At 39.2% G+C, this 17,170-nt stretch overlaps 1 protein-coding gene across 1 annotated transcript in view; it reads right to left on the bottom strand.

The window, feature by feature from the left end:
• Positions 1-17,170, bottom strand: part of ITGA8 (integrin subunit alpha 8) — a 109,949-nt gene that overhangs the window by 11,706 nt on the left and 81,073 nt on the right. The window contains exons 26-27 of the mRNA XM_061468371.1: positions 14,794-14,919; positions 11,373-11,486 (exon numbers count right to left, since the gene is read on the bottom strand). Of these exons, the coding sequence (XP_061324355.1) occupies positions 11,373-11,486; positions 14,794-14,919 (240 nt within the window). The remainder of the gene's footprint in view (positions 1-11,372; positions 11,487-14,793; positions 14,920-17,170) is intronic.

The raw sequence follows: 17,170 nt of genomic DNA, 5'->3' as shown, positions 1-17,170 counted from the left end.
GAGAACTGGTGAGGTTGGGAGGCACCTCTGGACATTGTCTTACTCCAGCCACAGGCTCAGAACAGGGTCAACTAGAGCAGTATGTTCAGGGCCATGTCCATGTGGGTTTTGAATATCTCCAAGAACAGAGACTCCGCAAACTCTAGGAGCAACCTATTCCAGTGTTTGACTTCTGCCACAGTAAAAAAATTCTTTTAATGTTTAAATGGAATTTTCTATATTTTAATTTGTGCTTCTTCCCTCTTTTCCTGTTACTGGATATCGTTGAGAAGGCCTGCCTCAGTCTTCTTTACTCCCTCCTATACCAGATATTTATACACACTGTTAAGATCATGCCCAAGCCTTTTCTTCTCTAGACTGAACAATCCCATATGTCTCAGCCTCTCCTGGTGTTTCAGATGCTCCAAGGCCTTAATCATTGTTGTGGTCCTTGGGTGGACTTGATCCGATATGTCCGTGTCTCACTTGTCCCAGGGAGCCCAGGACTGGACACAGCACTCTAGATCTGTTTCACCACTGCTGAGTAGAGAGAAAGAGTCACCTCCCTCAACCAGCTGGCAATGCTTTTCCTAATGCAGCCCAAGAGACTGTCAACTTTCTTGCTGCAAGGGCAGACACACTCGGCTGATGTTCAACTTGGTGTCCTCCAGGATCCCAAGATCCTTTGCTAGAACACTGCCTTCCAGCTGATTGGCCTCCAGCCTGTGCCAATGTACTGCATTATTCCTCCTGTGGTACAGGACCTTGCATTTCCCTTCGTCACACTTCGTGAAATTCCTGCCAACCCACTTCTCCAGCCTCTTCTGAAGGGCAGTGCAACCATGTGGTGTATCAATGACTCCCTCCACTGTTCTGTCATCTGCAAACTTGCTGAAAGTGTATCCTGTCCCATTATCAAAGTAATTAATGATGTTAAACAGTACTGACCCTGGTATTGACCCCTGGTATATACTATTACTGACAGACTTCCAGCCAACTTCATGCTGCTGATCACAACACTTCAAGTCTGGCATTTCAGTTTTGAACCCACATCTCTGACCACCTATCTTCATTCATTCTGATAGTGTCAAAAACCTTACTAAAGTCCAGATACAAAACAATGACTGCTCTCCACTTGTCCTCCAAGATGAACCTCAATTATCACAGAAGGCTATCAGGTTGTCATGATTTCCCCTTCATAAATCCACACTGTCAATGCCCCATCACCTCCTTGTCCTTCAAATGTTTGCAAATGGCTTACAATTTTTTTTCTCCATCACTTTATCAGGGATTGAAGTGAGGCTGATTGGCCTGTAGTTCTCTTGATCCTTCTTCCTGCAGACAGGTGTGACATTTGCTTTCTTCCAGTCCTCAGGAACTTCTCCCAGTCACCATGACTTCAAAGATGATTGAGAGCGATCTCGCACTGACAGCTCCCTCAGCACTTGTAGGTGTATCGCATCAGGTCCTTTGGACTTTTTAATGTCCAATTTGCTTTAATGTTCTGATATTCCACCACCAAAGGTAAATGTTGATTGCTGCAGGTTTTGCCTCTGGTCACAGAGGCCTCATATTAGTATATGCAGATTTTACCAGCAAAGACCAAAGTAAAGGAGGTGTTCAGTAACCCAGCCCTTTCTGTGTCCCATTCAGCAGAAGAGCCATATTTTTCCTGAAGGCATATTTTCAGCTGAAGGCTGGTGTCCTGCGGTCCAGGGTTATAGTTCTGGTATTGGCCTGGCCTTCTTTTTTAAAAACACTAGTTTTCTCTTAAAATATATAAGTGTTTACTGGTGACGTGAAGCCAGCACATTTAGTGCCTTTTGGAACTCATTTGACTATGCCACAATTTTGTCCTTTTAAAATACTGAGAGCAGCTGAATGTTTATTATCGGAATATTGAACCTCTTCTTGGGGCTTACATTAGGAATGAGCAATATGAAGAAAACTACTTTAAATAACTACATAGGGATAGTAAAATCAAACATAGACAGCACCTCATGAAAGCCAACCACCTTTTCTATCCATCAAGAGTGTTTGAAATGAAAAATTAGACCAATATTGCACTTGGTAAATACATATTTTTTATATGCTTTAATGGTGCTGAACATCTATGAGATGGTCTTAAGAAACAATTTTTCCTCATCACAGTAATTATTTTCCATTTTCAGACTCAGGCTGTTCTTCATCTTTTACTCTACAGCGACAGACTTCTCACACAAAGCCCCATCACGCTTCTGTAGTTGTGGCATGATCTGCATTCAGAAAAAACCCTTAAAAAGCCTTGTGTTTTCAATTCTAAGCAATTCATATTAAGCAGAATTTTGCATATTATTTATATGCTTTATAAAAGTAATCTGTTATGGAGAGAGCAGGATATGTTATATTATTAAAGAAGTAGACATTTGACATAACAGCCTGATTGGCTAGGCTACAGTAAAGGCATTAACTCTCTTGGAACATCATATAAAGGAAACACGGCACTCATGGAAAAATAAATTGTTTCACCTACATGGCTTATTTCATTTTCAGCTTGTATCAGCAGTAAGAACATCAGAGAAGGGTACTTCCTGTGGTTTAATGCTTGGCTGGGGTTAATAACCCTGGGTTGTGCCCACAGCTGTCAACTCTTTTTGACTCTTCATTAGGCTCCTGGAAATGCTGCACATCTCCATTGCTTTACAGGAATGGAGACTGTAAAAGACTCAAGAGTATTTTTCCTGCATTCACAGAATTATGTGCTTGTGGCAAAGGGCTTTAAAACAATGCCTGTGGTTAGCAGCAGTTGCAAACAGGATTTTTACTTGTACCAACACCTTGGAGATACATGCAGCTGTCTCTCCCACAGCCTTGTTTGCAATTCTCAAGTCATTTGTGAGAAACAACATTTCTTTACCGTATCATTTTTTAAATAGTGTATGCTTAAATATTCTGTATTTACTGGAAGCAGCAGAACCTGTGGTTTGCAATTCAAGCTGAGGACTTCATTATGGCTTGGAGGGAGGCGAAGGAGGAATTTGGTATTTCTGATTGTCAGTGCCTAATGACCAACAGTAGGGAGCCCAACGCTAGCTACACTGGTCTTTTGAGGTTCCTCTTGTGTTAGAACAGCAGAGCCTGCTCTTGAGCACGTTGCTGAGACAGTAGCTTGCCAGTATCTTCGTAAGTAGGCAAAACACGGCCATTCCCTGTGTTGTGTGGGTGGTAGATCCCTGCTGGTGTGTTTATTAAGGCTTCTCTCTCTCTCCACACTTTTGTTTTACAAATAGATTTTTGAACTGAAGCCTTTGTTTTCTTTAACAGTTGTGAGACACAGAAGCATCCATAAATCACGGAAAGCGTTCCAAATAAATATTCAGTATAATGTTTCCCTACGTACAATTGAGACAAACAGAAATAATGCGTGAAGTGCTGGAAAATCCTGGATAATTTGAAGGAGAGTTTTCCAGCCTCCAGCTGGTAGTCTCTGCAGGAAGCTCGTGCAAAAACCTGAAGTTTCCCCAAAGCATTGTTAAAGGATATGGAAGCATTCTAGTCAGAAACCAGACTAAAATGCAGGGACGAATCCTGCCCACAGGTAGACGAAGGGTAGGAGGAACAAAACTTTTAGCAGCTCACAGGAGTGCCAGTTGATTGTTTTTCTGCAGGTTTGAAGAGTTTAACTACTGGAGAGACTCCCCAGACTGACTTTGTTCCGTTTCCTCTGTGGAACATTTTCAACTTCTCCGAAATACTTTTTTTCTGGTTAGGTGTAGCCCAGTGAAGTCACCCTAACTGAAGGGCATGTACTTTCTCTGTCACAAGCTGCACACTTCGGTGGAATTTTCCCCCCAGAACGTACGTCCGTTGCATTTGGAGTTCAGTATTGTTACAACAGTATTGGCCATGCTTGATTAAAACTTGTTTCCTTTTGTGTCTGCTGGAGTCTGGCACATTTTAGACAAGAGGGTAAGCAATATGGTGTTACCTTTTAAATATATGCTGTGGGAATTCATTAGCTTGCTTTCTTTGACCCATACCTCCAAAAACCTGAACTACTGCCAATATAGAGTAGCTTGCATAAATGCCGAGAGTAGAGGTCATACAACTATTAGTTCTTGTATTAATTTGTTAGAAAAATGTATGTATGACTCTGTGCATGGTCAAAAAGTACTTCTGCTATCTGTAACAAGAGGGTATGTCCACCCATAGGTATCTGTGACCAAAGATAGCTCCTCTGAAAATCAAGATGTCTTCATCTCTATCATTAACTTAAACTTCACATATTATATCTTTTACATTAATTTTATCAGACTTTTAAATCATAATAGAGGCAGATATTTTGTTGTGATTTCAGAAGATTTTAATTTACAGATTTTAATTTACCTATTTAAGGTGCTATTTCTTCACATGCCTAACGTTACCTATACTTTAGCTGATCTAGTGTCTCGTGCTCTGCTCTTGTTGATATTTTGACATTATTTTAAACAACAATGAATGAAAACAAAACTAGTCCACACCCTAGCCCCTCCATCTAGTTCAGCCCAAGGCCAAGGCTATTTCTTTCTAGCCTTCATTCCACATAAACAGCCAAGTCCAGTGTAATACAGCATTTTTGGACACACACAGTTTTATTTTTTACTTATTTTGCTTTTTCAAATAACAAGGGTTGTTTGACATAAAGGCAAATTTCTTTGTTGACTTCCTCCTTTTGTTATTTTATGTGGCCCGAAGGGCAGTGCATCAAGATTATGGCTTTTATTCCCACTCTGAATTAAAATAATCTACTTATGTCCCATATGTGTCTTATAAATGGCAATTAATGAGAGAACAAGATATCTCTCTCACTGATTTTCCTGGTGCTTCCCCAGTTCCACCCTTGGATAGAGAATTTAGGCTGGACACGGAATTATTCTTTGACAACACTAACCAAACTTCCCTTGAGCTCAAGGCAGAAGTGGAATCTTACAGCAACATGTGGGTAGGGAAAAGGATGAGCCATCCTACAGAACCCCTGGGTGCAGAGGCCTCATGGCAAACACTCCTACAAAAACATCTTTTGCTTAATCCACTGTCCTTACACACACTTGTTATCAAACAAGGCTTTTTATGGGCTGTGATTTTACCTTTCATCTGTATCCTGAGGAAACATTTCTGTTTCCTTCAAACAGCAACTTGCAGGCCTTGTAAAGGCTCAAAAACTCCACGTAAATCAACAGCATCTTTTTCTAAGTTTAAAAAAAAAAAGGTAGTCCCCAGAGAACTGCTATATTCTCCCATTTGTGTTGCAGAAGCTGCCAGAATAACATGACCCCTGCTTCACATGCAAACTTAGATACTGAGAAGAGAGAGAGAGAGCAAATAGTGTGATGGGATCTGGTTGCTTTCCTCCCACTCGCCTCAAAACAGTTCCCTTTTTCACAGCCCCTTTTAAAATTAAGTTATACAGCCATTGCCATAAAAGACTGTAGAGCATAATTAGTTTCCTAAAAAGGGCATCATCTGCTCTTAGTAAGCCTGTAAACTTCCTATTCATAAGGTTATTCCAGAAGTAAACTAAAGTATACCTAAAAAGCAACTGCTGTTAGCTAGGCTGAAATCTGCAGATTCAGTCTGAGGAATGAAATACAGGCAAATAATCAGGATATGGTGGTTCTGAACCAGGAAGGAAGATTGAAGGGCCAGACTGAACCACACAGTCATGATTTTGTAAAGAAACTTAAGAGTAAAAATTGCTGTCTCTGCAGCAACATCCCAAACTCTTTTGCACATTCAATTAATGTACAAAATTTTCATATACTAAAGAAAGCAGGATAATAGTGAAATACAACATTCCTCAAGAGTGTTTAAAAGAAGATACGATGATCTGCAGAAGAAATTGTGCTCATTAAAGCTGAGAACGCACTGTCATTACGCACTTTCTCCTCATAGGTATGCTAATACAAACCTGAGAAGAATTTTACTGAAAGTGATTGATTATGCTAGGATGAAATAATTCACGTTTCTCATCAAAGTTATATGGATCAGTCTGCATATTTTGTTGCCACAAAAGATCTGTCATGTACTGAGTGACTCCTTCCTCTTCCACTTAGTATAACTGACAACAGCTGACCCCTTTGCCTCTTGACAGTTGTAATCTGTCACCTTAAAACCCAGACTCCCATGACATATACCAGTTAAATGACGTGCAATGATTGGACATGTTTGAGTAAATAAAGCAGCCCAAATTTCCCAAGCAGCCAACAAAGACATACACAGACATTGTGCAAAGGCCAAGAAGAATCACAAACTTTTCTGGATTAACTTCAAAGCCTGGCGGTAAATATGAGCCCTCTAGTAAAGCTGACTTTTGCATTCAGATTTGCTGATCAAGCAATAGACTGATTCGTGCAAAAGAGAAACAACCTTACATGGTTATGTTACGTTGTGTCCTGTTAGGGCTATATTATGTTCCCATTTGGGTAATCATGGTATTTCTGAGTCATGAGGGGGAGATCCAAGGAGATCTTGCCCCATGTTCTTTGATGGGTACTTTTAAATATAAGACTCAGGAGTTGGCTAGTAAAACATCTGTTTCAAAAATTCATTTCTAAATGATGAATCTGTACCATCTGTCTGATTTGTGACATCCTTCCAGGCACCAAGCTCTTTGGACCCTTACAGCACTAATGGACATGGAATTCGGCTCATTCTTTCAGCCTGTATTGAAAGTTTCATAGAGTGATAAAAATCTCCTTCTGGGATTGCTTGGGGAGGCAGTAATATAAAAACACCCACAGAGGGTGTGCAAGGTTCCCAAGAGGCTTGAAGCTTATTTTGTTTTCTTTCAATGTTATTGAGTATAATTGTGTTGTTTCTCTCATGACTTTTAGACAGATCCAGATATTTGAATTTGGCATCCCTGACTGTGTGAACTTTAATAGCTAAAAGGGAGAAAAATCTAGTTTTAATCTGAGAAAGCTGAAAAGGAACAGAAACATGGCAGCCACACTGTAATAGGGTGCTGCCTTAGTACACAAAGCCATGTTTTGCCATCTCTGTTACATAGTTGTTGTCTGAGTGGTTCTGAACACGCACTCTTCCTTCATTTTAGATGCCTAAAAATGGAAATATATACTTGACATAATAAAGATGATGAGTGCTGCAACACCCACATCTTAAGCGTCTGACCTCAGACTGCTATCCAAACCCTGAAATTCAGTATCTAGGCTGCCTGTACAGCATACCAAGACAATGAGGTACCTCAGGCAAACTGACTTGTACTAACCATCAGGGTAGTGCATGAGGACTATCCCTTATCAGGAAGAGAGGCACCCAAATCAGGATTTAGCGAGAATATTTCCACCCTCTCAGAAGGCAGAATCTAAAAATTATTTAAAAGGATCCTAAAGCATTAGTGGAAAGACTTAAAGACTTTATTTATTCAATATTCAGTGGCAGAAGCCAGAGCTGGCAGTCTGGTGATTAGAGAATTCATGACTGGAAGATGTGAATTCAGTTCCCTCCTCAGCTTGAGAAACCCCATATCCCTGCTTTATAGAGTGATGGTGCTCCCCTTCTGCTGAAGCTGCATGTCTACAAGGACATTAAAAGAAACTGAGAGGTCTAGAAGGGTATAGAAATGAGAAAGAGCCTGCTGTTATACCTTGTTATTTTGGGCCATCAGCTAGAAGTCCTTCCAGTTCTCTCATCCTTCATCTCCTTGCCTTCATTGCCTGGCACCTGGAGCTATCATCACTGTTAGAGTGAATGCTTTAATTGTACTTCCTTGATGAGAAATTTTGTTGAGAATCTCCATATTTTATTACTGGTGAACTGAGTGAAGGGAGGTTCAGGCATAGCAAGCAGGATTTATTAAGGAGCAAGGAGGAGCTAAAAGCCCTGCAGCCCTGGCATTGCCTAAGTGTGTTTGCACACCCCCCAGTCCCAAGGCATACTTTGACTATTCTCCACTATTCAGACCAGAAGGAAGGCAGAACAGGTGTTTCAAATCAGCTAGATAAAGAATCCTCTGAAGACATCTCTCTGTCTTGTCACTGGCTACAGAGTTAGGCAACCAAAATTGACATCTAATTTTTAGATGACTAAAATTAGATAAGATGTGTCCCACTGCTCCATTAAACATGCCACTGAATTTCATGCAGTTATCCTTGTTCTGAACCTAAGTCAGGGTAACTAAACTTATAATTTAGAAAAATATTTTGTCTTTATGAAGAGCCACTAAGAAAAGGAGATTGCGTGTCTCCTGTAGCTAGTTTTGTTGCAACTATTACACATCCTCTGTCACATCCAAAAAATGAAAGAGGCACTCTCTGTTTCTCATTATTTTTTTTTTTTTTAGCTTTAATCTCTTACAGTTATTTCTTGCTCCATACTAAACTGGACTTGGAAGAACTTTTATGAGGCTAATTCCCACTGAAATAGCTGTAAGCAGCCTAGAAAATTGGCATCTAGGGATCTGTGCAAGGAGTTTCATTTATGTGTGTGTTTTTTCACAAGACCTTGGTTTTGGCCCTTAAAGAGTTACTCAGACTTCACCAGTAGAATGATGAAGAGAAAGACTTGATTGAATCTGGAATATGTGAGGTCCAGTTTGCAGTAAGGTAGTTAGCTAAGGGAGCTAAGTGTTACTTCTTCCTTGGTGAGGAAGACAGGGAAGGTTCACTGTGATATTGCTTGCACAGAGCAGTGGTCAAAATTATCAGATTGTTCCAGCCAAGGAGAATACCTCTGCCTCTCTGCCTGTCTCTAATGTGTTAGGAAGAGTGGACTAGTGCAGTTAAGAGAGACTAGCCAGTGTGCAAATGTCAGACAGACTCTTACTGGAATGAGAGAAAAAATGGAATAAAATTCCCACCATATTTTCCAAAATGTGCTTTTTCGATGAGTGCAGAGATGCACTACTGGCATTTTCTGCGCAAGACTTTCTCAGATCTTTCCAAAAGATTACAGTAGAAGACATCCACCTCAGTTACCAAGATTTGGGAGGACAGAGGGACATTCAAACTATCAAGCCCTTGGGCTTAAATTTGAACCAGAGCCTGCCTTTTTTTCCCCCCTAGCAGATAACTGAGCAAACCTAAATGGAGTACGTCTAGCCTAGCCTTTCAAACACCTTTGCTAAATATGCCTCTACCTAAAAGCATTATATATTTGTTACAGGAAGTGAAGAAAAACTATGGCATGGTTAAACTTCGTGAGGTGGGCTGATGCCAACCTTATGAAGTTTAACCATAACAAGTGCAAGGTCCTACACCTGGGTTGGAGCAATCCCAGGCACAGCTACAGGCTGGGCAGAGAAGAGATTCAGAGCAGCCCTGAGGAAAAGGACTTGGAGGTGCTGGTCAATGAGAAACTGAACATGAGCCAGGTTCAGTGTGTGCTTGCAGCCCAGAAAGCCAACCGTATCCTGGGCTGCATCTAAAGGAGCGTGACCAGCAGGTCGAAGGAGGTGATCCTGCCCCTCTACTCTGCTCTCGTGAGACCTCACCTGGAGTATTGTGTGCAGTTCTGGTGTCCTCAACATAAAAAGGACATGGAAGTGTTGGAACAAGTCCAGAGGAGGGCCACGAGGATGATCAGGGGACTGGAGCACCTCCCGTATGAAGATAGGCTGAGAAAGTTGGGGCTGTTCAGCCTGGAGAAGAGAAGGCTGCGTGGAGACCTCACAGGGAGCCTGTAAGGATGCTGGGGAGGGACTCTTCATTAGGGACTGTAGTGGTAGGACAAAGGGTAACAGGTTCAAACTTAAATAGAGGAAGTTTAGATTGGATATAAGGAAGAAATTCTTTACTGTAAGGTGGTGAGGCACTGGAATGGGTTGCCCAGGGAAGTTGTGAATGCTCCATCTCTGGTGGTGTTCAAGGCCAGGTTGGACAGAGCCTTGGGTTAGAGACCAGAGCATGGCTTAGCATGAGGTGTCCCTGCCCATGGCAGGGCGGTTGGAACTAGATGTTCTTAAGGTCCTTTCCAACCCTAACTGTTCTATGATCCTATGATTCTATATACAAGTTTCTTGGAATTGATTGTTTATAAAAAGAATTGACAAATCAGGAATTAATTAACCTAGTATCTGAAAGGATGCCCTTTGTTACTGAGTTAGACAGAAATCACTTTTCCTCCAGTAAGGCCAAATAATTCTATGCTCTCTTCAGTCATAATGGTGCTCATAGCTGTTGCAGAAGAAACACAGAATGTACCCTTAAGTCCTGATAGAGAGGTAGACAAACCTTTCATGTTATCCTTCTCGTAAGCACTGCCATAGTCCAATACACTAAGAGAAACCCATGACCCTCAAAGTATGCACCCACTGTGGATTTGGAGCCATGATGGTTAGCCATTGAGCTGGCATTCAGCTTCCTATAAATACCATCCCATCTGTGTTCTTGTTTCTCCAGGAAAGCAAATCAAGCAAGGAAAAATTAGTTTATCTACTTTCACATTGGAGGAAAGGGAGAAATTAACTCCAAAGGTGCGAGGAGCTTAATTTGAAGCTCCTGTTGTAATCTGAAGATCCTCAGTTCTTTTCTTGCTAGGGTAAGAGGAACTGTCAATAAATCATTCTTCTACAGCTATGGGGAACACAAGAAAGTTCTTGTGTTCTAGGTAGAAAGACTGGGGAATTTTAAATTACATTAAGAAGGAAGGTGACAATCAATCAGTTTGACCAACAAAGGATCTCCAGATTTTTGCTAGTAACAGCAAACTGAATTATAAGTTTTCCAATGCCCAGTGTTAAAGATATGACAACCACATTGCCAGCTGTGAGGTAACAGCTCACAGTGCAATCCCTCTGCTTTATGCAGTGTAGATAGAATTTTGAGGGCAGATGAAGTTGGAAATGCAAGAATTTGCAAAGCGAAGTTAATTTTTTCCATGGTCTGCATTGTCCATTCTTTTCAGTGATGATACACAGATTGTCACTACACGAGTATTTGGATGTCATATGAGCTTGATACATATTACTCTTTCCTAGATTAACAGACAATTAATAACAATGAATTTTTAAGATGGACACAGTGTACACCATATATTATTTGGCTCAAAGAAAAACCTTTCATTGGGAAAGACATGATGAATGCAGAGCACATCGTGGAGACCTAAATGATCATTGACTTGGACCAGTCTAGGAAAGCAGAAAAAAAAACAGGAGAGGTGTTTAAAAATAATCTTGGAATTTTCAGGTAATATTCAGGACATAAATTAGAGAGGGGGTGATAGTGAAAAAAAAAGAAGAGTAAGCAGCATGCATGCGACCTGAACAGGAACCAGTGAGAAGTTACATTCAAAGAAAGTGGTAACAAAAAGGATTTGCATTTGATCCATTTAATGTCATCATTTGTATTCTTACATATCTGTTCAAATAAAAGATGCAGGGGTCTTAATGCATAGAAAGAGACTTTTGTGTGCATTACCTCCAGGAATGTTTGGGCCCATAGCCGGGACCTGATTTTCAGTGCTGCACTCTTTCCTTTTTCCAGTTGTCCCACAGTGCAGGAAATCAGGATACACTTCACATTTGTACAGTTCTGTGTGCAAAACAAAGGAAAGTCATACTTGTGCTTTAAAAGTGCATATAATCATTTTCAAATGCTTGTGCTTTAAAAATGCATATAACCATTTTCAAATGCTATAAACTAGCAAAACAAATCAACTTCCCCATAAAGAATTAAATCAGTAACTTCAACTAATATACATGATAGCCATCCCATGAGTCATTGTGAGAACTATAAACCAAGGGGGAGAGTCTTTTTGCACTACCAGTGAATACAACCACCTACCTATAGTAATGAATATAAAAGTAAAAATTTTCAATGACGTCTACTCTGAAAAACTCTTAAAATACCCAGGTACTTATTAATCCTTTGAAGCATGTGCTTTGTCTTCATCTATCAGTCATTTTGTGATTTCAACACTTCTTTTTCCTGTGGTCTATGCCTAAAGCCTTTATGTTCCCAAATTTTTCTCTTAACTCTCCTTTTACTGATGTTTACATTATAGCAGCCAGAATATTTGCTGAGATTCTTTAGTTGCTCTACTTGGAACTTGCTGTCCATGAAACATTCCTGATGAGCAGTGATTCTGGCTCATACACAGGGTTGAAGACAAAAGCCAAGCAATGCAACTCAAAACTATATACTCTGTTAAAGTCTGCCAGAAGAATGTCTCAAAGGTTGAAGCTGACTAGAAGCCACATAAGGAAATGAGCAGAGTCTCACAGGATAACCACAGAAATTATGCGGTTGGTTGGGGTGTAGAAAGGAAGAAAGGTATTACAGAAAAAAGAGTAAACGTGTGTGTAAAATAATGTATAGGTATATATATGCAAATGGATTTTGCCTAAAAAGTTTTCATTTGATTCATGAAGAAGGCTCAGGTTGTAATTGAGTCACATTTTAGAACAGAGATCTGTTAAGGGAATCCTTCCCTTACAGATGCTTTATTGACACTCATCACAGAAGGTCTTGTGACCTTGAAAGCAAAACCAAGTTTTCACAAGTATGTTCCCTTGGGACACTGAGAATGGCTGCATTACCAAAGCCCATACTTCAGGAAATGAGATGATAATGTATGTATTCCCTAAAGGAATACATACACAGCTTTATACATAGCTTTCCCCACAAATCCAAATCTCTGTCTTATCACAAGTTAAGTAGAAGATGTGTGCTTACTCCCTGTTTTCTGCCTGAAAAATGAAACCACAAATCCTGGAACTTGCAATTCTAAACTTCTTTTTTCTTTTAATGAGTATTTCAAAGTATCTGTTTATTTGGTTTTTCATATTTAAACATCCTCCAACCAGATTTATTTATCTTGCAGGAAAGAGGAGAGCTGTTTTCATTAATCATAGTAGTCAAAAACACGTATCAACAAAACAAATCATTAGCATGCAGAAAAGTCTACTTTTGGCTGATATTTTAGGACCCGAACACATATTTCTATTATTCTTAGTAATGCATTTAACCTGTAGTGATTTTCACAACACTGTAACATTAGAACTAATGGAAAAGAAACCAAATTTTTAATAAACAATAGAAGTTCTCAGAATGCTTTTTCCTCTCTGTGAAAATGCTTTGATGAAAAAAACCTTAAAATTTATGATTAGACAAAATACAAATTTTAACAAAGAATCACCTTTAGCCAATCATCCATTTTCCAGAGCAACACTCACTTTTCATGTATGCTTCCAATATGTCAAATAAAAATTTATTTTTTCTGGATCCATAGTATGCAATGCCAAAGGCACATAGAATTGAGACCCATGTCTAACTGAACAAATGACATACTGCTTTTCTATGGCCATCCTGGAAAAGTCCTGCTATATATCCAGTGGTAAGCACCGTATCCAACCCTAAGCTAATATGTACTTATTAAAAGCGTAATGCACTAGAAGACTGCTTATCAAAGAGCCAATTTTACATTAGTAAGTATTCAGCTAAAAACTATCTGTCTACATCAAGCAGCTGAAAAATCTCTGCTTCCTAGTTTAAGATGCAGACACAGTACATACTTAAAAACTTTGTTAACCACTTTCAGTTGCTGCAGTAATTTCTATGTTGGTAGCACATGAACTTAATCACTGAGAAAGATAACTGATAATTTAGGTATTACTGAAGAATGGATTAAGTGTTCTGTGGTACTAACTGGAATGTCTTCAAAAGCCCAGGCATTTTTCCTGCAGTCCCAGTGGAATCAGATTCTTCCCAGGGTATTAGGTTGATGAAAGAATTACATAGGAATCAACAGTGATTACTGTTTAAAATGGGTTCATCTGCGATTTTGTTTTTAATAACATTCTGGTATTCATTACTTTCAGATTCTATCTTCTTCCTGTTACAAAAATTGCCAAATTAACTTTCAGAAGCAGCATAATTATTCTATTACTCGAGAATACTTACGTCTGTGAGGTTCTCTTCTTCCTACCGAATTCTAGTGATGTCATGCAATTCAAACATGAGCTTGCATTAAACAGCTTAATAGGAGACTGGACAGCATGACAGAAACTCTGCCTGAGGTTTAGAAAAATAGAGGGAAAGCACTGACTGCATGACCCCAAGGTCACCAAGTTTGAAAACAGCCTCCAGGCAAGGCGAGCTGATACCTGAAGTGCTTAAGTTTTCTAAGGATGGGACATTGCATGCAGCAATGCAAAAAACCCTAACCTTCTTAAAATACAGCCTAGGTCAAATACTCAGGTACCATACTGGCTAATCAGAACTAATTTCATGGGAGAAAGATCTCTGCTCTTGCTCCAGCATTGTCTGTAATGTTTAAAATGCATTTGCCTTGCCTGTGGTACTATAAGGGAAGAGGGTCTTACCTTTCCACAGGAATATAAATACTGACTGGGGGAAAAAAATATATTCCAAAGCATTTTCATGTCAGAACTGTTACTTTACATGAAAATGTTCATTTTAAGTGTGAATTATGCTTTATGAAAGAGCCAGAATGCTAGGAGTCAAGGTAACAGTGATATACCTACCTTTCAGAAGACTGATTCTGAAATATAATTCATTAGAAAAAGGCCCATTCTCCAAATCTGTGGTGAAGTTCCCTGTGATAAGTGTGCAACTGTAAGACCACAGAGGTTTCTCTGTAAGCAGCCAGGAGTAAGACAACCAGGAATTTGGCATGCATGATCTTTAATGCAAAGCTGTGTCAAACAAAACAGCTAACCTGTGGCTTGGTGATATGTAATAAGCAGTATTTTAAACTTAGGGCTTAAAAATCACTTAGAAAAATACTTAAAAATCAGTAAATAAATTGCAGTCAAACCAACAGCCACCTTGACAAACTGTATGTGTATTCCCAGTTGATAGTGTTTAGATAGCTCACCAATATTTTTGCAGAGTTTTTCCTGTAAGGTTCTGGCACTGTGACTTCCCTTCTCCTGATGTAATGAGAAATTGTGGAATTATATAAAAAAGCAGCAAGTTCAGGAGTGTCTTGTGGAATAGCAAACTGCAAAGAGAAAAAATGTGAACGCTAATGACGTACTCATGCAATGATTCTAACAGATTTGTTCTCTTCTCAGAGGTCTTGAATTTTGGATTAGCACTGTTTTTTCAATTTAACAGCACAGCCATGAGAATAAGAATATGCTGTCTTCAGCTAGGAGTATGATGAGTAATAGCATAGCAAGATATTGCTCAGGTATAACAGATGACATTTTTTCCATTTTTCACTGGTGTTAATTTCATTGCTGTACTTGATTTTGTTAGACTTTTTGGGCCAGATTCTGATCCCCAGGATAAATTCAAAGCTGCTGCACAGAAATCTCGTCATTAGTTCAGACCAGAATCTGTCTATTGAAATATAAGGATTTTACCAGCTTCAGAACATAAAAGAAAAGGAAACCTGAATTCTAGCACTACAACTTTTGATCATTATTTTTTACAGATTTCTTTTGGTAACAACTCAAATTTATATAATGCAACAGTTTGCTCTTTTTTATTCTCATATTAAATGTATTCTCCTCAGCATTTCTGTTCTCTGATTAAAAGCTATAGTTATTGTTGGCAGTTTGTCTAATTTCTACACAGAGCATTTATGGCTTCTTTCAAGAAGCTTCAGAGAACACCTGGAACAGAGTTGTTATGAGGGAAAGATAAATCATAATTCATAACAATTCAATCATGTAAAATCACAACAAAACATATGAGTAAATTTGCAATAAGATCTCAACAGGAATTCACCTAAACATAGGTGAGACTATTCTTTAAGGGTATCAGATTATGAAGAGCTGCACCAGATCCATCTTATCAGTACCTTTAACCTCTGAACATAAAATATCTTAAATTCCTGAAGAAAATTATCATAATTGTAAGAAATTTTGTACACTAGAGGGAAGAGAATAGCTATAAACACACAACACCTTCCACACACTAATGCTGTGTAGTACTAGATTTGGAAAATCTGTACTGTTCATCTGATTAAAATTATGAGGTTGAAGAAGGAACTGTTTTGATATTCCCTGAGACTTTCAGTCAAAAGCATCCAACAAGTGAATGATACTAAAATTTATGAACTGATGAAAACCCCTTAGGCAAAAATAAGATTTTTTTTTCAGTTGCTTAATTAGGTTAACATTGTCTTTTTGCAATAAGGGAATGGTTAAATAGCTAGTAAATCTCTTCCTCTCGATGTGATAACATGTGGGAATTTTCTTTCCAGGATTCTTTCAGCAGCACATATACACTTCTTTAATGATGACAAATTTAAAGAACCACAACATATTATCTCACGTCTTTGAAGAAGCCCTCAATATATGAACACAACTGATGCATATGTAGATATGTAGACACATTTGAACACTAGATGGTTTCTATATAAGTCTTTTTTTTTTTTTTAATATAGATCCTGGTCAATCATGTTGATGGATGCACCTGACCCATGTGCTGGATTTTAGCTGCTATTTTGCTGCTCCCCCAACAGATACCTCACTCATGGTACTGCAGTGCTCAGCTACTGAGAACGTGCCATGTGTGTCACCTTGTATTGTCTACCATAGTTGGAAACCACTGCCTATACATCTGGTATTTGTAGGCACATGCTCCATAAAACTACTTTTTGCCATCAGTATGGGGAAAAAAACCCAACTCTTCAGGAATATTGGCTCAGGCCAAAAGTCCATCTTCTCATCAGCACTGCCTTTAAACAGGTGTGCAAGGAAGAGTTCATTCATACCTTCAGGAACAGGACATTCATACACAATGCTCTCTCTTAATAACTTTCAGCTTCCAAATGTTTTCAGTTTAGGGACTTCCTGATCTGCGTGAATTTTTTGTTCATTTATTAATCTTCACTGGTCTTCTTTTTTGCAAATTTGTCCAGTTTCCTTTTAAAACCATGTAAACTTTTAACCCTGACTACTTCCCCTGGCAACAAGTTCCAGATATCTAATAACTGCCACTATGAACTTCCACTTCCTTTTGCTTGTTTTGAATCTGGCTTTACAGGCTTCATTTGATGCTCCAGTTCCTGTACAGTGAACATGGTGCATTCCTGTGCAGGAATAGGCAGAGCAGTCAATCCGAACCCACACTCTTCCCACCACTTCTGATCCTGTGGATCACATTTCCGCATAGTCACCTCCTTTCCAGATTAAAGCACCCTAGCGTACTTAGTTCCTCTGTTCTGTATCTTTCATCAGTCCTTTCCCTACTATTCACACCTTTTGCAAGACTCATAACTTTATTATCGTTTCACATAC

The sequence above is a fragment of the Pezoporus flaviventris genome, unplaced genomic scaffold, assembly GCF_033815535.1.
Source record: "Pezoporus flaviventris isolate CSIRO_AGI_PZ_B2104156 unplaced genomic scaffold, CSIRO_AGI_Pfla_v1 ptg000047l, whole genome shotgun sequence".
Classification (NCBI taxonomy): Eukaryota; Metazoa; Chordata; class Aves; order Psittaciformes; family Psittacidae; genus Pezoporus; species Pezoporus flaviventris.
Note: the sequence above shows the minus strand (reverse complement) of the source record. Positions and strands in the feature narration are given on the sequence as shown.